We start from the raw sequence: 23,057 nt of genomic DNA, 5'->3' as shown, positions 1-23,057 counted from the left end.
GGATGGTATAGGTTGTGTGTCTGTGGACACCTTCCTGGATGCTTATCTACAGTGGTGTTACTTACATCAGTTCTCCAGCCCCCTTTGAAGATATCCGGTGGTCCACAGTACACAACAAAGTTTTTACTGATTATAGTGTAAGACTTGAACTGCAGGGGTTGGGTGAAATCGGGAGCCTTCATAAAGTCTGCTTTATGTTGCTTGATAAGTTAGGACAGCAATACCATGAAAACCTTATTGTGTAGGCTCTTAAGAACATTAATACTCCTTAGAGGATTATTATCATAAATTTCTACTGTAAACATCTTAACTATTTGAATCACCTATATCAAGATTATATTATATTATACTCATTGCTGCTATATAACTGCATTACTGAACTTTTGTTTCAATAATATCAGACTTACCTTTGAAAACAGATTGTATTTTAAGACAGCCACCAGTACTAGGATGTATTCTTCGTTCCCTTCCAGTCCTGTGTTTTACATTAAGAACGGTGTAATGGGCCGATTGTGATTAGACAGCAAGCCTGTAATGTGTGTTTTTTTTTTTTTAAAACAAACAAAAAAAAAAAAAACAGCGATGGAATGGAGGGCTATGAAGAAGTCAATAGGACTTTTGGCTGCCTAAAAATATAAGTTACAATCTGTTTTCAATTGTAAGCCTGCTATTCTGCTATATAGTTGCAAATATGCCACACAATTATTAAAAAAATATATATGTTTACTGTCCCTTTAAGCAACACCTGAAAATACACTGTATTCAAACAATTAAGTGTATAAATACAATGATGTTTGACCTCTGCAAACCGACTGCTTATCACAATAAAACTGGTTCTACCAATCATCGCCTCTCATAAACATCCCAAAAAGGTAGTCAAATTGTTTCTTCCTACATTGGTTACCCATGAAAAACAATTTTAAATCTGTGCTCCCCCGTTAAACTTAATGCAAGTGCAACCAGAAAAATAATAACTCCTTATTCAAAAGCTCTTCATTTACCCGATTTTTCATCAGATTTCTTAGTCTATCATAAATAAAAATGTCCTATGACAGTGCTTGACAAATTTATTCAAAATCTAGGGGCCAGGCCAAAAAAATTAGGAGCCAGATTTTTTTGTGTAGCCTCATAAGTGGAGATAGATATATCTATCTAACACATATACACAAAATTGTTATAAAAGTTGGTAAACTAATCCAGACAACATAAGAAAATCAGCCTAGGAGGCAGATTATTTTTTATGTGAAAACACTTTAGCAAATTATAGTGCAACCGCCCCCACACCCAAAAAAAAACCCAGCCCTTCATGCCAGGATGCAAGTGCTTAGATTGGAACAAAGTTCAATAACTTGCTGAAATCACACAATTGTTGTATAAAATGTATTAAAGTAACAAGAAACGCTGTGTTATACCGCATATACAACAAAAACGAAATTTATGCTTACATGATAAATTTATTTCTTGACACGGTGAGTCCACGGAATCATCAATAACTGTTGGGAATATCACTCCTGGCCAGCAGGAGGCGGCAAAGAGCACCGCTGTAAAGTATCACTTTCCTTCCCACAACCCCCAGTCATTCGACTGAAGGAAAAGGAAAGGAAATAACACAAGGTGCAGAGATGCCTGAGGTTTATATAAAAAAAACAGGGAGGGCCGTGGACTCCCTGTGTCAAGAAATACATATATTTATCAGGTAAGCATAAATTTTGTTTTCTTTCTTAAGACACGGTGAGTCCATGGAATCATCAATTACTGTTGGGAATCAATACCCAAGCTAGAGGAAACAGAAACAGATAATTAGGGAGGGCAAGTCAGGTAACCTAAACAGAAGACACCGCTGCTTGCAGCACCTTTCTCCCAAGGAAACCTCAGCCAAAGTAACAGTATCAAATTTATAGAATTTAGAAAAAGTATGCAAAGACCACCAGATCGCAGTCTTACAAAAATCTGTTCTACAGAGGCCTCACTCTTAAAGGCCCAAAAAGAAGAAACCGCCCTAGTGGAATGGGCTGTAATTCTCTCAGGAGGCTGCAGACTAGCAGTCTCATATGCCAAACGAATAATAATTCTCAACCAGAGAGAAAGAGAATTAACAGTAGCTTTGTGGTCCTTAAGTTTTCCAGAAAACCAACCAAACAATACACAAGACAGACGAAAGTCCTTCGTAGCCTGCAGATAGAATATAAAGAGCCCGCACAACTCCTAAGTTGTGCAACAAACGTTCTTTATGAGAATGATTAGGACAGAGAGAAGTAACAACAATTTGTCTGAAACAACCATAGGAAGAAACCAAACTTGGTACGGAGAACTGCCTTATCTGCATGAAATATGAGTTAAGGAGAATCACACAGCAATGCTGAGAGTTCAGAAACCCTCCAAGCAGAAGAAATAGCAGTAAGAAACAAATCTTTCCAAGACAATAACTAAATATCTATGGAATCCATAGGCTCAAACGGAGCCTGTTGTAAAACGTTAAGAACAAGGTTAAGGCACCGAGGAGCAACTGGTTTAAACACAGGCCTGATTCTGACCACGCCTGACTAAAGGATTGTACATCTGGCACAGTGCAGCAGAATGGATAGGGCAGAAAACTGACCCTTGAGGGAACTGACAGACCCCTTCTCAAGGCCTTTCTGGAGAAAAGATAAGATCCTTGGGATCTTGACCTTACTCCGAGAATATCCTTTAGACTCACACCAATAAAGATATTTACGCCATATCTTATGGTAAATCTTTCTAGTGACAGGCTTACGAGCCTGAACCACGGTCTCAATGACCGATTCGGAAAATCCACGCTTTGCTAAAAACAAGCGTTTAATCTCCAAGCAGTCAGCTGCAGAGAAAAAGATTTGGATGAAGGAAGGGCCCCTGAAGCAGATGGTCCTTCCTCAGCGGAAGTCTCCAAGGAGGTAGAGACGACATCTCTACTAGATCTGCATACCAGATCCTGCGAGGCCACGCAGGAGCTATTAGAATCACTGATGCTCTCTCCTGCTTGATCCGAGCGATAACTCGCAGAAGGGGATCAAAGAGATTATGAGAAAACAAACCTGAAGTTTCAAGGAACTGCCAGAGCATCTATCAGAAAGGCTTGAGAGTCTCTCTACCTCTAACCGTACTTTGGGAACATTGAGTTCTGAGGAGACGCCATCAGATCCAAGTCTGGTAACCCCCATTTGGTTATTAACCTGGAGAACACTTCCGGATGGAGTTCCCACTCCCCATGATGAAAAGTCTGTTTGCTCAGAAAATCCGCTTCCCAATTGTCCACTCCTAGAATGTGGATGGCAGATAGAAAGCAATTGTGAGCCTCAGCCCACTGGAAGACCCATGCCACCTCCTTCATGGCTAAGGAACTTCGACCCCTTGGTGGTTGATGTAAGCCTCTGAGGAAATGTTGTCCGTCTGGAACCTGATTGACCGCCATCAAGGCATTGAAGATTGCTCTCAACTCCAAATGTTTATGGGGAGAGGAGATTCCTCCTGAGACCAAAGTCCCTGCGCCTTCAACGAGTCCCAGACTGCTTCCCAGCCCAGTAGGCTGGCGTCCGTGATCACATCACTCAGGAAAGTCTCCAGAAGCATACGTCCTGTCACAGATACTTCTGAAAAGCCACCACGGAAGAAATTCTCTTGAAGATTTAGATCACCTGAGACAGATCCAAAAGATCTCCATTGTATGGAAAATATAAAAAAGGGAATAATATCCATGGAAACCCTCAGACCAATTCCCTCCATACCTAGGGTCACTGAAGAGTGAAGGGAAAATCAACTGCAGCTAGATTCAAAATCTCAACCCTCTGATTGCAAGATGGTTAAGCTATCAACCAGACCATTAGAGCTTGCTGTTGGCCGGACCGAAGACAGCAGAGAAAGGAAAAAGAATAAATCCTTGATTAGCTGACCTCTGATAGAATCTTGTGGAAACAAGGGAACTCTTTTCCAGATTAATTTTCAAAATATATAGACGGTCACGTATGCAAAGCAAACATGCCGAGCCGGAATCGAACTCACAACCTTCTATTCCAGAAGCATTAGAGCTAACCACTAGGCCACGCCATTGTGCCCCATCTATGGAAAAAAGATTGGTCAAGAACTCTTGAAAGAGAGAATGCTCGAAGGAAGGAGAACACCTGAACCATATATTGTCCAATAGGCACCCTTGCCATATACCAAGACCCAAAAGTCCTTCTAGGATGATGAGACTCTAAACTTGATAAGATCCCGGTTCATGGGAACAATAATACACATCCTTCAGGTCTATGTTCGTTATGAGCAGGCCCACTTGCAGCAAAGGAGAAAGGATACTACTTGAAGGGAAGAACCTGAAAAACTTGAGGTAAATACCTAGATCCCATTCCCAGACTGGGACTATCACTCTCAGAAAGGGTCCGGAACCCAGTTCAAGGTATGCTTCTCATCATACCTGGATTACAGATAATCCAGAAGGAGAAATCTACCCCTGGGAGAAATCTTAGAAAGGGCTAAGTTAGATGGTCCCAAGGACAAGACTGACCCTACAGAAATAGAAACACTTTCCTTTAGTCTACTCTCTTGATGGGTGGCATTTCAGAGGATAATTCTACCAAGTCCCATCAGGGTCTCATCCTTGAAAAGAACGTCAGAGCTTGGATTAAGAGGAAACATAAAATAAGAACTTGCAACTGCAGAACTAGAAAGCATAGGCTGTACCACTTGCCACAGTTAAGCTTCTCAGATGATTTCCAAGATTTCAGCCACAAGCCCGCTGGCTAGCACAGCACGTCTAATAAGACAAAGCATTGCCCTAAAAGAACAACTAAACCTCCAGCTTCTTATCCATGGATCCATAAGGAACAATTACCCTCCATAGGGATCAAAGTTCTCTGAGCCATAATAGGAAGCCCCTACTTAAGGCATGCATTTTAATGGAGTCAGCGACAGGAAATCCTTTAAAGGATGGGAGACAGGGAGAAAGGTATCCCTAGCTTCTCCTATTTCTGTAAAATATCCAAGGCACGTCTAGAAAACACCTCCTCATAAGAAGCAACATCATAGACATGATAAAGTTCACAAAACTTTCAAAGGTTGACAACGACAGGGTAACAATGTCTTCCAAGTAGCCAAAACCTCCTTTAACAGTACACAAGGTATGCCAGCATACAACTGAAGGAGACCACTTTAGCATCAGATGAAGGAATTATACTAATCTGAGATTTTACTCACAGAAGCTACCAGCAAATTTTCCTCACCAGACTTTAGGAGAGAGAGCAACCTGAGTAGCAGAAACCTTACTATCTGAATCTACAAATGTCCTCTTGCGTCTTACCTGCAGGATAGGAAGAGCAGATGAAATTGCAGATATCACAGAGGATACCTGAACTGCAAAATCTGCTGGCAAATACACTCCTCCAGGACGTTTAAGGAGAAAGCTGTGGCATTGCCTAAACATCATCAACCTGAGAGACAATGGGCTCAGAATTAAAAAAAGAAAAAAAATCTATCTCAACAAGAGAAAGATCAAATTAAGCAAGCAGCACAGAATTGCAAAAAAACAAACAAACACAAAAATAGGGTCTTCTATGTTCTATACAGAGAAACAAAGTTCTTTATTTAGTATTGTAAAATACTGTCACTTTAAAGGTCTCAGAGATTCTATGCATTTTCATAAAACTTAGTAGTAAGCTAGGAAAACCAGACAATGTATTGTCCCTACACCTCAGAGACTGACGTGTTAAAAGGCTGCACAACTTCTTTAAAGTGAATGTAAATTTTGATGCTAAAGTGCCTGGTTTTTAAAAATTTGATTAAAAACAGGGGCACTTTAATTCATCAAAATTGACATTTCACTCGTGTTGTGAAAAAATACTTACCTTTTAAACTTGACAGCCACTCCAGCTTCCCCCGGTCGTCGCAAGCCATTTCTGACGTCAGAAATGATGAATCGGTCATCCTCCAATCACGGCTCCCCCCCCCGGGGAATCAGTGTCTGATTCAACGCCGTGATTGAAGGAAGCCGGATTACTCATTTTAGACCCAGGAAGAGGCTTTGCGACAGGCTGTCAAGATTAAAAGATAAGTATTTTCTCACAACACAAGTGAAATGTAAATTTTGATGAATTAAAGTGCCCCTGTTTTTAATCAATTTTTTAAAAAAACGGGCACTTAAGCATCAAAATTTACATTCAGTTTAACATTTAAACCCAACAGATGAGTTGTGATAGGCTGAGAGGGCAGAGTCCCTCCAGACCGCATCTCGCCCATATTTTCCTGACCCCTTATACAAAAGAAGCACCGCAGAGCTCTCCTGATCGAGTGTCAAATGAGTCGTAACGAAACCTAGATTAAAACGCCACTCCGCTAAACTGTTTCTCCGATAGAAACTGAAACTACTGCGGAGAAGCGGGTCACATGACCCGCCAGCGAAAACTGCACCGCAATTACAGGCCCGCGTCTCACACACTCCTTCCCGCCACAATCTTGCTAGCAAAAAATATTAAGATGGCGGAGGATAGTTAGCCTCTTAGCGAAAAGGAGTCTTTCTAAAAACGGGAAGTATTTTGTTCTATATGGAACAACTTCATATAAACTTAGTACCCAGTGGAGATTGACCATGAGTCTCCGACAAACAATCTGAAAACAGTGAAATCCACTCTCAAACGAAACCACATGTAAGTGCACACTTTAAAAACAACATGAGACCAGTCTGCTCCGCAGACCCGTTAAAACTAAGCATGAAGCATACATCTGTAGTGACCATAAGCTTGCTTGTTGGAACCCACAAAAAAATAAAGGGCATACACTTTGACAAACTCAAAGTAAAAGCCACTGTCTTAAATCGCCATTAAGTGCCTGCTTCCTGCCTTTGAGATCCTTACCAAGGATATAGATGTCCCATGTAATATTGCAGGTTAAACCTATTAAGTGCAGTGTCCCCCAACCTAGAGACAAAAGCAGCTGGAGGACAGCTACTAGATATGAGAGGATACCGCTCCTCAGAGATCTGTAGAGCAAAAAGAAAGATCAGAGCAATCCTACTCTGGCTTTCTATACCAAGGGCAGCAAACATGTTAGAAAAATGCAGCAATGCCCAACTTACAAGTTCCTAACTGCTTTAAAGCCACCACTGCCCTACTGAAGAGACTAAGGTGGAGTACAACTAAACCCAGCTTGTCAGAGAAGATCAGAGCAAGCCTGCTCTGGCTTCAAAAAAATTAAAAAATCTTGATAGAAGAATCTCATACAGACACCTAAATTTCACCTCCTCCTTGCACTGAAGGCAAAGAGAATGACTGGGGGTTGTGGGAAGGGAAGTGATACTTAACAGCTTTGCTGTGGTGCTCTTTGCCTCCTCCTGCTGGCCAGGAGTGATATTTCCAACAGTAATTAATGATTCCCTGGACCTACCGTGTCTTAAGAAAGAAATATGCACAATGCTTCTGTCTGTTACTATATAATGTAATTATATCCTGGTATAATTAATCACATGTGACTACAAACTTGCCAGCAGCTCTCTAGTGAGTAAATCATATTAAAAGTATAAAAGTTTTCCTTCTGAATAGAATATAGAAATATATATGCTGCTGTTAGTTTGTAATATTAAAAACCTGAAAAATTTGACCAGGATTATACTAATTATTCATCCAAATGAAACAGTCAATTAGCAAGATGTTAACATTTTATAACCCCATAATACTAGCTACAATTCCCATTTAACAACACAGAGAGCACACCAATTTCATCAATAATAGTATTAGGAAAGAAGCCCAGTGATTATAGTATCTAATTCTATGTGGCTGACTATTGCGTCCACTTGCAATTTAAAAAGTTCTCAAAGAGGAGCCCATTCATCTCCCAACCCTCCTCTGAACTGTTTCACCATTAATCTGGCTTTCTCAAAGGATGCGGGGCTGCCCACAGCGAGGGTATTTATGGGATAAAGTCTACACCCCTCTGGATGATGACGAATCGCAGCTATCCTGGCTCCTCGAACAAGGACATTCATGATGATGCCCTGGGAAATACTGAAGTGAATTACTACATAGGAAATTCCTGATGTAGCCCTGAAAAATACTGAAGTGAATTTCTACATAGGCATAAATCAGGTCTATTTAATAAATGTGCCTGAGTAAACACACAAAAATAAATATGCATGTTTACGCATTCTCAATGTATATATACAGAAAAAAATAATTTAATATTTAATCTCATTTTAAACTAGCTCCATCACTGAAAAAATCTGCTAAATAAAACAAGAGCCCTAACATACCATTGCAACATAATTATACTTGCGTATAACTTGACGGATTTTCTTCATCTGTTCATCCAGGTTGTAGGCCCAAACTTCGCAAATCCGCTGGCTGTGGTCCACCGTTGCGGCCGGCATAGTGGGACTTGGGGAGGGACTCAGAGGTAGGCATCAAAATGTTGCACTTGGCTATTGGATGGTTTCATAGGTGGTGGCTGTGCCTTGCAAAGCTGAAAGGAAAACAGTAAAATATACAAGAAAAAAAAATGAATAATGGGTAAATTTATCATTGTTCGGACAGATAAGGTTCACATGTAATTAACTTTTCAGCCCGAGAGTGTGTGTGTGTGTGTGTGTGTGTGTGTGTGTGTGTGTGTGTGTGTGTGTGTGTGTGTGTGTGTGTGTGTGTGTGTGTATATATATATATATATATATATATATATATATATATATATATATATATATCTCAAAATAACAAGAGTATTGCACATTGAGCAATGATACTTTTTTATTGGATTAACTGTACATTAAGTTGACAAGCTTTCAGAAGTGTTCCTTCCTTTATCAAGTCTAAAGCAATACTTACCAATTCAATGGAATTTACAGATTATATCTTAAAACACAGAATAGCTAAGAAGACAGAAAGTGCAGAGAGAGGAGGTGTCGTAAAAATCATGAGGGGGGCTTAATAACAGGCAGACAGTGTCCAGTGTAGGAGAACAGACAGGGGAAATATATAGCTATACATAGAGCATATACTGACAAAGTTAAATATCAACATTGAATCAATATCTATAAAGATATGAAATTGTATATACAGGGGGAATACAAAAGTTAAAAAAGATAAAAGTGTGGACATAGGCTTACCTGTGTACCTATGTATAAAGACTGTGGAATATACAATGTAATTGACTAAATGAAAGTACATTACAAAAAGTTTGATAATGTGTTAAGAATCCAGAGTCCACATTTAGTCCAGAATTAAACAAGTTGAAGTGCATTATTTTCATTTCAAAGGTTTTTCTTTCCATGGTGTTTTTGAAGTTGCCTCTGAGAATTTTGATTTTGAGGTTTTGGATGGAGTGGTCAGGTTGGGTGAAATGGTGACCAACAGGGGTGCAGTATTTTGTTTCACAGTGGTTTTTGATTGAGTGTCTGTGTAAGTTCATCCGAAGGTGCAGTTTTTGGCTTGTTTCTCCAATATAGCATCCCACTTCAAATGCAGTGCAATGTATCATGTATACCACATTTGCAGATATACATGAATATGCCCCTTTAATGTTATAGAATGTATTATTGTGATAATAAATAATAAATTCCCAATAATAAATTCTATAACATTAAAGGGACATATTCATGTATATCTGCAAATGTGGTATACATGATACATTGCACTGCATGTGAAGTGGGATGCTATATTGGAGAAACAAGCCAAAAAAAAGCTCCGAAAGCTTGTCAACTTATAAATGTATAGTTTCTAAATCTCTGGACTAACATGGCTACTCCAATAAAAAAAAAAAAAAAAAAATTATATACCCAATAGAAAGGATGGACAAAAAGTAGTATATTGTGTAATGTAACTACCTATTAGTTCAATGGTTGTGCAGCATGAAGCAATGATAAAAGTGTACCCTTGGCACTTATAAAAATGTTAATAAAGAGAGGATAAATCACATATGAAATTCAGCGCAACAAACACCATATAGGAATTATTATCCAAATGAAATCAGTCTCAATAGAAATAAAGTCTTGATATAAAAACACTTTTCTTTGATTTAGATGCTTATAAAGTCTTTTCTATCTCCAGTATTAGTGTGGGATAGAATATAAATCATACACTGTGATAGGTGTCTTCTTACCGGATTTACCCTCAATCGTATGAGGTAATGAATGCTCTCAAAAGTTAGCTCAGGTTACTCTGGAACGGTGGTGATGTTTCGTCTGTAACTGTTCTTTACAGAGTGGTTTAGATGTTCTTTTTACTCTGTTCTTGTGTGTGCCACTTGTTGAATGGAAACTTCCAAAGGATATTCTCCTTGTGATATGGATCCTTCTTGTGGTCTCTCGGGAGTATGGTATTCCTCCAATTCAGTGGTTATAGAGGAGAAAAGAACAAACAAGACATAGCGTGATACTGTATAAAAAGAATTTATTAGATACTCAAACGCTATACACTTACATTAAAAGCCCTCAATCCATGATGAGGTAAGCATTCGCATATATAACTGGTATAAGATGTAGATTGAACCAGGCCATCTAGTGGTGCAGGACTAGATACAAAGTGAGCCTTATTACAGGTGAGTTGTATCCGTTGATGTACAAAAAGTCACTTTAAGGAATAATGACAATGAGGCTTCCAATAGGAAACTCCTTATATAGGAAAATCCTTTGTGTGAATAAATGGCAATTGATTTAGTCTAAAAAGAGTTAACTAATATTTAGTAATATGGGATTGCAGTGCACTTGCAAAACCAAATATTTAAAACATACATTGAGCAGGTACCATGAAATAAGCTAAACTAGAAGAGTCCCTATAATCCCAAAAACACACTGTGAGTCTTTATATTTTCTCGGGGTGGTTTGTCACCTGTCAGCGTGTGGGAGGCTTAGTGTGAGGCAAGCTGAAAGAAACCGGACCGCTAAAAGTAATGAAACTGCACTGCCGCTATTTTGAAAAGAACCTTATGCGTTTCGAAGTTTGTCCGTTTGGTACTTCTGCGTCAGAGGTAATATCTATCTGACGAAGAAGTACCAAACGGACAAACTTCGAAACGCGTAAGGTTCTTTTCAAAATAGCGGCAGTGCAGTTTCATTACTTTTAGCGGTCCGGTTTCTTTCAGCTTGCCTCACACTAGGTCTCCCACACGCTGACAGGTGACAAACCACCCCGAGAAAATATAAAGACTCACAGTGTGTTTTTGGGATTATAGCGACTCTTCTAGTTTAGCTTATTTCATGGTACCTGCTCAATATATGTTTTAATGTTTTAAATATTTGGTTTTGCAAGTGCACTGCAATCCCATATTACCAAATATTAGTTAACTTTTTTTAGACTAAATCAATTGCCATTTATTCACACGAAGGATTTTCCTATATAAGGAGTTTCCTATTGGAAGCCTCATTGTCATTATTCCTTAAAGTGACTTTTTGTACATCAACGGATACAACTCACCTGTAATAAGGCTCACTTTGTATCTAGTCCTGCACCACTAGATTGGCCTGGTTCAATCTACATCTTATACCAGTTATATATGCGAATGCTTACCTCATCATGGATTGAGGGCTTTTAATGTAAGTGTATAGCATTTGAGTATCTGTAATAAATTCTTTTTATACAGTATCACGCTATGTCTTGTTTGTTCTTTTCTCCTCTATAACCACTGAATTGGAGGAATACCATACTCCCGAGAGACCACAAGAAGGATCCATATCACAAGGAGAATATCCTTTGGAAGTTTCCATTCAACAAGTGGCACGCACAAGAACAGAGTAAAAAGAACATCTAAACCACTCTGTAAAGAACAGTTACAGACGAAACATCACCACCGTTCCAGAGTAACCTGAGCTAACTTTTGAGAGCATTCATTACCTCATACGATTGAGGGTAAATCCGGTAAGAAGACACCTATCACAGTGTATGATTTATATTCTATCCCACACTAATACTGGAGATAGAAAAGACTTTATAAGCATCTAAATCAAAGAAAAGTGTTTTTATATCAAGACTTTATTTCTATTGAGACTGATTTCATTTGGATAATAATTTCTATATGGTGTTTGTTGCGCTGAATTTAATATGTGATTTATCCTCTTTTTATTAACATACATATATATATATATATATATACACGCACACAGGTGGCCCTCTGTTTACAACAGTTCAATTTGCGCCGTTTCAGAATAACAACCTTTTTTTCAGTCATGTGAATTGTCTATTGAAAAGCATTGAGAAGCAGTGCATTGATTAAAATAGCCAGTAGGTGAAGCTATCTGCTTGTGTTGCAGCAAAGATATGCAAGCTGAAATTAATCAGTTAAACCAGACCTGAACTATCGAGCAGATTTTAAAGGAACAAGATCTTCCTGTCTATAAATCAGTCCAGATTAGAATGCATAGAAAGAACTGTTTGCAGAAAAATGCAAGTAAAGTCTGTGTTGTGTGATTTTAATAGGTTTATAATGCTGTTTAGCAAATGTTTTTGTTAATTTTACGTAGTTTAATTTTATATTCTGTGTTGTGTGATTATTTTATTAGGTTTATAATGCCGTTGAGAATTTAAAGTCTTCATTTCAAAGCTTTAAAAATAATGTATTAGGTGTTATTTATGACAATTTTGAGAGGGGCCTGGAACCTAACTCCCTCACTTCCCATTGACTTACATTATAAACTGGGTTTCAATGTACAACGGTTTTGATTTACAACCATTCCTTCTCTAACCTAACCCCGGCGTAAACTGAAGTCTACTATATATATATATATATATATATATATATATATATATATATATATATATATATATATATATATATATATATATATATATATAATATTAGGGTGTTGTCAGCAACTTCCAATATTGCCTAGAAAAGGGCTAGTAGACTAATATTAAGGAAAACTTTTGAAAATAAAGCAAATGATAACACTCTTGATATACGTGATCGTCAAGTCTTATCTAGTCTGGGAGATTTGTCTTCAGAGGGGAGTACCCAAGAACAACAGACTTTATCACACACAGGATTTAGTACACTAAAAAACAAATCAACTCACATGCCTTCATTATCAACAGTACCAAGTGTGCATAATTTTGTCAAACTAGTGGAAAAAGATATTATTGAAATGGAGTAAAATGTACAGAATAACAAAAATGTAACCATAAAACAGCAGTTAGCTTTAAAAGAATTACAAACAAATAAGAACATCACCATTAAGCCCTCAGATAAGGGTGGAAATGTAGTAATTCTAAATACAAGTGACTACTTGTCTTACAGGAATGTATGATTCAAGTTCGTGATAAAAAGTACATTATAAAAATGTAAAGAATGATCCTACTGAAGTGTATTCCTCACAACTAGATACTATCCTGGGGGAAGCCCTTAAACAGGGAATAATTACACAGGATTTTGGAATTCTTAGTTAATTTTATGCACACATATTGCATATTTATTATGTAACGTTATGTTGTGTTTGAGAGCTCTCTGAGATAATTTTGTATTCATAGTGCACTATGATAGGAGTTTAATTAACCCATTTATATATATTTTTGCCTATTGGAACTCCAATAAATGCTTTATTTTATGCTTCCTTTCTTGCAGTGTATTGATGCATTGAGCATTGGTTAGTTATTCACAATTATATTGTTATGTTGGAGGTCTTTTATCGCTAAAGCAGTATATCCACATATTTTCAGGGATTAGTTAGTGCTGGATAGGAATTGCTGATATTCTCTTTATATTCAATATATATATATATATTTATATTTATTATTAACTTTAAAAAGAGAGAAAAAGGGGATAGCTATATCCTCTTAAAAAGAAAGGGAATTCAGCAAATTTTAAAACACATTAAAGGGACATGCCACCCACATTTTTTCTTTTATGATTTAGAAAGAGAATGAAATTTTAAACATCTTTCTAATTTAGTTATATTATCTAATTTGTTTTATTCTGTTGATATTCTTTGATGAAAAGCATATCTAGATATGCTCACTAGCTGCTGAACATAGAAGCATTGTGTGATTGGCTCACCATGTGCATCGCTTTTTCTTCAACTAAGGATATTTAAAAAATGAAGCAAAATAAATAATGGAAGTAAATTGTAATGTTGTTTAAATTTCTATTCTCTATCTGAATCATGAAAGAAAGATTTTGGGTTTAGTGGCCCTTTAATTTATTATTCATCTTCTACAAGAATCTCCATATGAAACATCAGCAAAAAGAAACAAAGTATCCATATACATCGTATTGCTAAACACATTGTTATCTAAATCTAGGTATTACTAAGATATCGGTAACAATGGTTAGGAAATGTAGCATTCATGGGTATGTCAGCATACAATTTACTGCATGAACATCTGAGGCTAATCAGCCTTTTAAAACATAGGCGGTAACAGAGGATATTGCTGTGTAAGCACAAAGGTAAAGTCAGATAGACTACTACTGTACAGGATACTTTTTCTGGTAACTGAAGGCGGCTATCAACGCACACAAGGTCTCACCGGACCGATGATTAGTCCTTAATGTAATGCAAAAACAGGGAATGCTTACGTGACCTTATAGAGATAGAGCATCTTACAATCCCCTCCTGGGACTCCCTTTGTCGAGAGCTTGTATGCAAACGAATAGGTTGGCAGCGTTAGGTAAGCCCTCCTCCTTCAGCGTCACTGCACATCCCTCTCCAATGAGAGATTATTGCAAGCCAAAACAGCTATTCTCATAGCTCGTTCCAATTATTGCATTCAGTTGAAAAAGTAGTTGTTCACCTTTGGCAATGCATTCCTCCTGCAAAGCAATGGGATTTTAAGGTTTCCACATTTTAAGCCAAAACTGGCTATATTTCAACTTCCACAGCTTTCATACACGTTATTGTGCGCAGCCAGTGCTTTAATCTTGCTTGATACCTTTGACCCATGAATGTCCAGAGTGCTACTTGGATCACTTTTAGGTTACAGTCCTCTTTAAACAGCAACAAGTAAACGCCTTAAGCCAACAACATATGTGTTTCACCCTCCAGGCAACTTTCCTGCAAGGGCTTTGTCAGGGCTAGTAATACCTAGAATATTGAGATTACAATGTATATGGATACTTTTATTTGTTTCTTTTTGTTGATGCGTCACTTGGAGATTCTTTGTTTGTAGAAGATGAATAATACAGTAAATGAATGTGTATTAAAATTTAAAAAAGTGCTGAATTCCCGTTCTTTTTAAGAGGGCATAGCTATCCCCTTTTTCTCTCTTTTAAAACATTAATAATAATCTAATCTAAAGGCTCTGCACCACTACATTTTAAAAAGGTATATAAAAAAATGAACATCGCAATTTTTTGAAAATAACTTAAAGCTAGCAGGGACAAGCCTTACCCCCCACAAGTCAGACCGTTCATCTTACACATCTGATCCTGCAGCCCCTCTAGCTTGCCTCTGCCCACCATCTTTCCCTCTTCCTAGTGCTGCCGCTTAGTAGAATCATTAGGCACAATAAAAACATATGTTGTGAGGATCAACAAATTACAGCCCACAGTAGCGGCTGCAGTGGCTGCTGTGGGTTGTAATGTGCAGCTCCTCACTATACATGTTGTTCATAGTACGAATATACGTAGTGTGTATTTTTGTGTGTCACATTTTCAATGTGTAATTGTGATTGTATTTCTTACTATGTGTGTGTGCTACCTACACACAGATTGCACAAAATATTGTCATTTGGCATAAGCTAAACATATACTATGAGATCATCAAACTGACAGTTACAGGCTACTGGGTATAAGCTGTGCATTCTCACAAAATTGATATGTTCAGCACCCACTACTATAGCACAATATAATCTGTATTGTTGTGCCAAAACATTGTTATTTATTTATGTCCATGTCAGTGAGCCACAAGATATGCCCCCAAGGACCTCATCTGCAGTGTTTGTGTGTTACACATAAATTAATATGTTTAATGACTCTTGCACGTTCAAGTGAATGCTAGCAGGAACAAGCCCTATCTCATCCACAAGATATGTGGTTCCTCTTACAAATCTGATCTTACAGTCACTTTAGCTTGCTGCTTCCCACCATCTTTCTCACTTCCCCCAGTGCTGCCTTTAAGTAGAAACATTAGAGCCCACAGTAGCGGCTGCAGGAAGCCCTCCAGAATAATATGCCAGAACTGCTGCAATCTCAGGATGTAATGTGTGGATCCTCACTATACATGCTTTTAGTGTGCACAGTAATTCTACTGAGGTAGCACCAGCGGAATATGGAAAGCTGGTGGGAATCAGCAAGCTAAATGGGCTGAAGGACCAGATGCATAAGATGAACCGCCTCTCTTGTGAGGGGATAAGGCACGTGCCTAAACATGCAGCACTGAGAGCAAAGGTAGCGCAGCCGGCAGTGAAGGGGAATGGGGTGGTTGTGGAGAAAGAGATGCAATGTCGTGCTGCATGGGGAACTGTTCCTGGGATGGTCACAGCCAGAATAGCAGGAATGAGTGATTGCAAAGAGTCACATCAGCTGTACACTGATAACCTGACCTGTGAACGGGTCCTTGAGGTGTTGCTTGGAGGCAGGTGTCGACATAATAGGCAGTATACTGCATACCAGCTGAGAAATCTTGCAATACACTATGAGATTGAAGTCACTGCCACGCCTCTTACCCGCATGTGGATCAGCGGAGACTTCCTGTACGTCATAGGTGATGTCATATTGGGCAGGGTTATAAATCGCATACTCCTGCGATTTTAAATCACGGAGATTTAAAATGACGATTAATGGCATCATGCGATTAATCGTGCAGCTCTAATATATATATATATATATATATATATATATATATATATATATATAAAAAGGGCTGCACGATTGATCACAAATGCGATTTAAAACCTCAATTAATCGCTGCAATTTAAGTTTAAAAACTGCAAAAGTAAGCAATTTTTTGCTAAAAAAAAAATCCTCAGATGTGGCTGTACTGCATTGATTTGTATGTGATTTCTTGCAAACCAGCTCCATCTAGTGGTTGCTTCTAGCACATTTATAAAATGGCTGTTTTACTTTCACTTTCTGTTTGTGATCCCAGTAGCAGCCGATCAATCTATAGAAGTCTAAAACCAGAGCCCATGCAGGAGATGTGAAGAGGAGGGAAAGCCACTTACTTATATTTCCCCCTAGGGACGTCTGCAGTCTGAAACTTAGGGTATATAATAATTATGGAACCTCCCACACAATCTCCTGCTCTCTGAGAAACGGCTCAAATACATAGCAGATGCAGTTAAGCCCAAGGCTGCCAAAAAGGCTAAAACTGCAATCCCCTCTGCTAGCTTAATGCTGGGTAAACTCCATCTACAATGTATTTGATATCAGCAAGGCACAGCATTTCTGAAAGGAGCAGCCGCCCACCCCTAATGCTATATGCCTGTATTGGATTCCTGGACAGGAGATAGAAGAATAAGTGCTTGTGGGTTTCAGTTAAACATGGTGTAGGGTCTGTATGTCATGGTCTATGATTAAGGCTAAGCTATCCAAAACGCGCAGACTGCCAGCCTGCAGGTCTATGCATATATTTGCTTTTACGGACTTGTCATGCTTTTAAAGTGTTTTCAATGAAGGAGTTGCATTTTTAACCGAGTCTTTATTCTTGTTTTTTGGAGGGTCTGTCCTAGTCTGGGGCTGCATTTCTGCCAGTGGTATTGGCGATATAGTCAGAATTGATTTGATAATGAATGTTGAAAAGTACAGAGAGGTTTGAATTCATCTTGTCATTCCTTCTGGAAAGTGCTCGATTGGGAAGGATTTTATTTTTATGAAATCATATTTGGAGAGTAAAACATCTAATAAAACACTGACAGTCATGGACTGGCCTCCACAGAGTCCAGACCTTAATATTATAGAGGCCGTATGGAATCAACTGGACAGTAAAATAAATAAAATACAACCTAAATCTAAAGAAGAACTCTGGGAAGTGCTAAAAGAAGCCTGGTATAATATACAAGAAGATTACTTCAGAAAACTTCAGGACAGTCTCCAAGAAAGAGTTCAAGATGTGCTTAGTGCCAAGGGAGGTCACACTAAATAATGACTTTTGCCTGAAGAAGCAATTTTGTTCTGAATTATTTTTTTTATATTTTGAGTAAATATTCCTGTATTTTCTGTTTGTATCTTAAAGTAAAAGTCAATTTAGATGAACTGGTGCCCATTTTTTAAGAATCCTATTAAAAACAAGGGCACTTTAATTCATCAAAATTTACATTTAACTTGTTTTCTTCGAATACTTACCTTTTAATCTTGACAGCCGCTGCAGTGCATCCTCCGCCAGTCGCAAGCCCTCTTCGCGGGTCCAAAATAACGAATCCAGCTTCCTCCAATCACAGCGTTGCCTCAGGCCAAGATTCCCCCGGGAGGAAGCCGGAATAGTCATTTCTGACGTATGAAGAGGCTTCCGACGGGTTGAGAGAATCGCTGGAGCGGCTGTGAAGATTAAAAGGTAAGTATTTGAAGAAAACTAGTGAAATGTAACTTTTGATGAATTAACGTGCCCTTGTTTTAAATAGGATTATTAAAAACCGGGCACCAACTCATATAAATTGACATTCACTTTAATAAAGAGACCGAAAAATGAATATGGATGATCATAAAAACTTTGATAAAACAGCAAAGCTGGTGATGGCCTAAGACTTTTGCACAGTACTTTACATGATACAAATAAAATTATGTAATATGTCCCTTTAATACAGGGGATAAATACAAACATTGATCAGTAATAAATAAGGTACGACTTTTCTATCGTTATTACTACAACGTGTTTTTCACACTAAAAAACATGTAGATGAGTTATTGTGATTTACCATAGAAGTAGCATTTAAAGGGACAACTACAATAGCAGAATGTCTACTTACCATGCTATAGTTTTTCCTCCTCTGCTTGCAACTCTCTTCCAAGTCGCTTTTGGCTCCATGATTTCATAAAGGGTACCACCATCTCAGAGTTGAGCTATTTGTACACTCTGTGATAGGAAGTATATATACACTGACAGGGCAGTGATATTACCAGATTTTTGACAGCTGTATCCTACACTTTGGGTTTGTGTGCATTATACAGGGCGGGAGATTTACATTTTTGCAGTGTCTGCATTAATATACATTATTCATGTGGTCTTTTTAATATATGTTAAGAAACATTTAAACTGTGTATCAATGCTGCAGAAACGTACGCCTCCTGCTCTGTATTGAGTGTGCTAACTGGAAACGCACCATACAGTTCTGAAAAAGTTGGCAACATGATCTGTGGTCTTTCAACACTTCTGTCACGCGGCACAAAGATACGTAAGCTCCATGATGGTACGATATGAAGATGTGGAGCTTTACCAATTGGCACATGTAGAGTGACTGGAGGAGAGCTGCAGGCACAGGAGGAAAAACAGTAACATGCTGAGTAGTCATTTGTCTTTTTAAGTTGTCTATCAGTTTAATGTCCTTTTAACAAGGCAGGGTGCTGTTACAAAGTGGCTTACCCACCTCTCAAACTCCAGTATGCTATTCCACAAACCAATCAGGATGCAGTCCCTGAGAGTGCTGCCCACCTCACCTGCGCCACTAATGGCAGAACAGTGCCTAAGTATGCTGCCCACTAGTGCCCACCTCACCTGCCCCACTAATGGCAGGACAATGCCTAAGTATGCTGCCCACCTCACCTGCCCCACTAATGGCAGGACAATGCCTAAGTATGCTGCCCACCTCACCTGCCCCACTAATGGCAGGACAATGCCTAAGTATGCTGCCCACCTCACCTGCCCCACTAATGGCAGGACAATGCCTAAGTATGCTGCCCACCTCACCTGCCCCACTAATGGCAGGACAATGCCTAAGTATGGTATGCTGCCCACCTCACCTGCCCCACTAATGGCAAGGCAGTGTCCAAGTTTGCTGCCCACTAGTAATATGTCAGGACATACTATCTGACTGCTTCACTCACATAACATTCTACATATCATGTATCTGTGCACTACCAACCTCAGGTCTGTGTGTACTGCTTAGTAATCACAATAGCTGTACTGCTCACCCTTAGTGCCTCATGGTGGAGTATCTGTGTATTCTGCTTACCCTATGTATTAAGTTACTGTTTCTTTGAGTACAGTTTATTTCCCCACCCATAGAAAACCAGTTTCTTTGTTTACTGCTCATTCTGCATGCAGTGCGTCAATATGCAGCACCTGCTAGTATTGCTCCTTATAAAAATATAATTCAGTGTTTTTTTCTTATGGACTCCATCCATACAAGAGCATGCAGCGTCCGTATATGTCTAAATAACTACACATGAGCATGCCATGTGTATATGTCATGCTCACGCCACTTATAGCAGTGTGTATTCTTGCTGTAAATTGTGCGATTATCATATGTCATAGCCGAATTACATGCACCATACTTATTTGATATCCTACTTCATTTCACCTTCTCGTTCTAATTCCCTCCAGACCGCGGCACCGCCGTTCTTTCGTGAGGTCAGAGCGCGTTCTCGCAAACATGTGACGTCATGAACGCGACATCCGTACAGTATCTGACAGGTGACCTGCGCGGCGATATGTGATTACGTCAACCTGCCGACTGCAGCTTGGACCTCGCCCCCAGCCGTCAGATGTTGTGATGACTGTAAATGCTGTGTCATGTGATGCGACCGGAGAAGGGGAACTGCAGGTAACAGAAGTGTTAGTGTATACAAAGTGCAGGGTTTCATTTGCTTACCCATGTTATATACATATTATACCTTATATAACTAAGTAGTATGGTGTATGTATAAATGCATACAAACTCCAAAGATTTGTTGTTAATTGAGAAGGATGTAATGCGATACTGAGCCCTTTTTGGCAACTAGGGTAGTAACTCTAGTGCTATTGTGTAATTAACATTTGTATATCATCATTATAACAGGGAGCTTGTTGTTATACGGATATACAGAGTTGTTTTCTCCAAATACAGCTGATGTATGGATGTCTGAGGTGAGAAAAATATATCCAATCCCTGATTAAAGCATGACTGGAATTCTACTTAGTAAATTTGTTCTTTAGAAGGTAATAGGAGTTGGATAGTTTTTTTCCCCCACCGGATAGTTGTTTGGAATCATTAGTATATCTAGATCAGGGAAATAATCCTACCAGTAAATGCAGTAATAGCATGTGAACACGCTACAAGTTTCGTTTCCCAGTGTGAACTCTTGGATATATTTCCCTGCTTTTTATTACAGATTTTAACAGCTGCTTTCTGGGACACTGACCTCCACAGCTTTGCCCCCTCTGGTGTGGAAATCCCAGGCGTGGGGATGTGCTGAGGAAACTGATCACTTGTGTAAGAGAGGAGGGGAAAAAGCAGCTGCTAATCCCTTTTCAACCTGCCTCCTGTCTCATAGTTTTTCATAACAACAACACTGGCCTCATCACCTTAAGCACTGGAGTAGTAAGCTGAGATTACCTATAGGATGAGCTGGCTCTTCTCTTCCAAGGGATCCAGACCTCTGCCACCCCTGACTAGTCTACAGCAACAAAAACAGAGGCAGATCGATTCTCTCAGGGCATGTCATAGTAGGTGAGTCAACATTATCCAATATCTAGAACCTGCTTTCAGATCCCACTTGGTTTTATCTTAGTGAAAAAAGCAGACATAATGGAGACATAATAGAATTTGAGGTTCTTTTAACATGTCTTTTTTTAGTTCTTTCTTTTAGTAATGGAAGTTATTTATAATTAGAAAATGAATCTTTTAATAATGGTTATACTAATTTATATGGATTTCTAACTTTGAATTAGTAAAGCAAAGCACTTTTTCCTTAGTTTTCCCTGAAATGCAAAATTATATTAGATGCTCTTTTAATATTGCTGAGCTAGGGTTTACTTGTATCTGTATGTGAGTTCTATGTATATTGTTATATGCTTTGTGTTGTTTCTAATTAATGTTTTTGGAGTTAATGTACTTTTCCCCATCTCTACTTTAAAAACGAACATTTGGAGCTCCAATCTCTGTAATGGGGCATTGCTTTTTTTGTCTAGTTGTGTGTTTTTTTTTTTTTTTGTTTGTTTTTTTTTTGGTGAAATTAAAAGCATTAGTTACTTAAATTATAAAAAATAAGGGACTTTAAAAAAACATTATATTTGAGAACGTACAGTAGAAGCAAATAGAAAAAAAGAGGGGGAAGGCAGGTTATTAGAGATTTGGTAGCAGAGGCTTCTGGGACTTGTAGTCCCAGGTATTGGTTTGCATGGCGCTTTAGCTTGTAGGGCAGTGAGTACCTGGAAACTATCGGCTAGATTACGAGTTGTGCGTTAGGGTAAAAAAGCAGCGTTAAGAGGTCCTAACTCTGCTTTTTTACGCTCGCTGGTATTACGAGTCTTGCAGGTTTAGGGGCACCGCACACTTCTTTGACCTTACCGAAAAGCGACTTACGTAAACTTCATAAAGTCTTTTTTTCTATGGGACTTCCATAGCGCCGTTATTCCGAGTCTGTCCTGGGAGGCCAAGAAGTAAGCGGTACACCCTACCCTGTCAAGAGTCCTAGTGCTAAAAAGAACACTAATACCCATAAACTACCTATTAACCCCTAAACTGAGGCCCTCCCGCATCGCAAACACTATAATAAAAATTTTAACCCCGAATCTGCCGCTCCGGAAACCACCGCCACCTACATTATAGCTATCAACTCCTAATCTGCTTCCCCCAACATCGCCGACACCTACACTATTTTTTAACCCCTAATCTGCCACCCCTAATGTTGCCGCCACCTACCTACATTTATTAACCCCTAATCTGCCGCCCCAACGTCGCCGCCACTATATTAAAGTTATTAACCCCTAAATCTAAGTCTAACCCTAAACCTAACACCCACTAACTTAAATATAATTTAAATAAATATTCCTATCATTAACTAAATTATTCCTATTTAAAAATAAATACTTACCTATAAAATAAACCCTAAGCTAGCTACAATATAACTAATAGTTACATTGTATCTAGCTTAGGGTTTATTTTTATTTTTCAGGCAAGTTTATATTTATTTTAACTAGGTAGAATAGTTATTAACTATTTAATAACTACCTAACTAAAATAAATACAAATTTACCTGTAAAATAAAGCCTAACCTAAGTTACACTA

General features: G+C 38.6%; 2 protein-coding genes across 2 annotated transcripts in view; one reads left to right on the top strand and one right to left on the bottom strand.

Moving 5' to 3' along the window:
• Positions 1–20,509, bottom strand: part of CNOT7 (CCR4-NOT transcription complex subunit 7) — a 132,903-nt gene extending 112,394 nt beyond the window's left edge. Inside the window, exons 1-2 of the mRNA XM_053703922.1 lie at positions 20,370–20,509; positions 8,252–8,460 (exon numbers count right to left, since the gene is read on the bottom strand). Coding sequence (XP_053559897.1) covers positions 8,252–8,368 — 117 coding nt within the window. The 5' untranslated portion in view covers positions 8,369–8,460; positions 20,370–20,509. The remainder of the gene's footprint in view (positions 1–8,251; positions 8,461–20,369) is intronic.
• VPS37A (VPS37A subunit of ESCRT-I) overlaps positions 20,479–23,057 on the top strand; it is a 104,153-nt gene continuing 101,574 nt past the window's right edge. Inside the window, 2 exon segments of the mRNA XM_053703921.1 lie at positions 20,479–20,612; positions 21,160–21,497. Of these exon segments, the coding sequence (XP_053559896.1) occupies positions 21,391–21,497 (107 nt within the window). The 5' untranslated portion in view covers positions 20,479–20,612; positions 21,160–21,390.

The sequence above is a fragment of the Bombina bombina genome, chromosome 2 (genome assembly GCF_027579735.1).
Source record: "Bombina bombina isolate aBomBom1 chromosome 2, aBomBom1.pri, whole genome shotgun sequence".
Lineage (NCBI taxonomy): Eukaryota > Metazoa > Chordata > Amphibia > Anura > Bombinatoridae > Bombina > Bombina bombina.
Note: the sequence above shows the minus strand (reverse complement) of the source record. Positions and strands in the feature narration are given on the sequence as shown.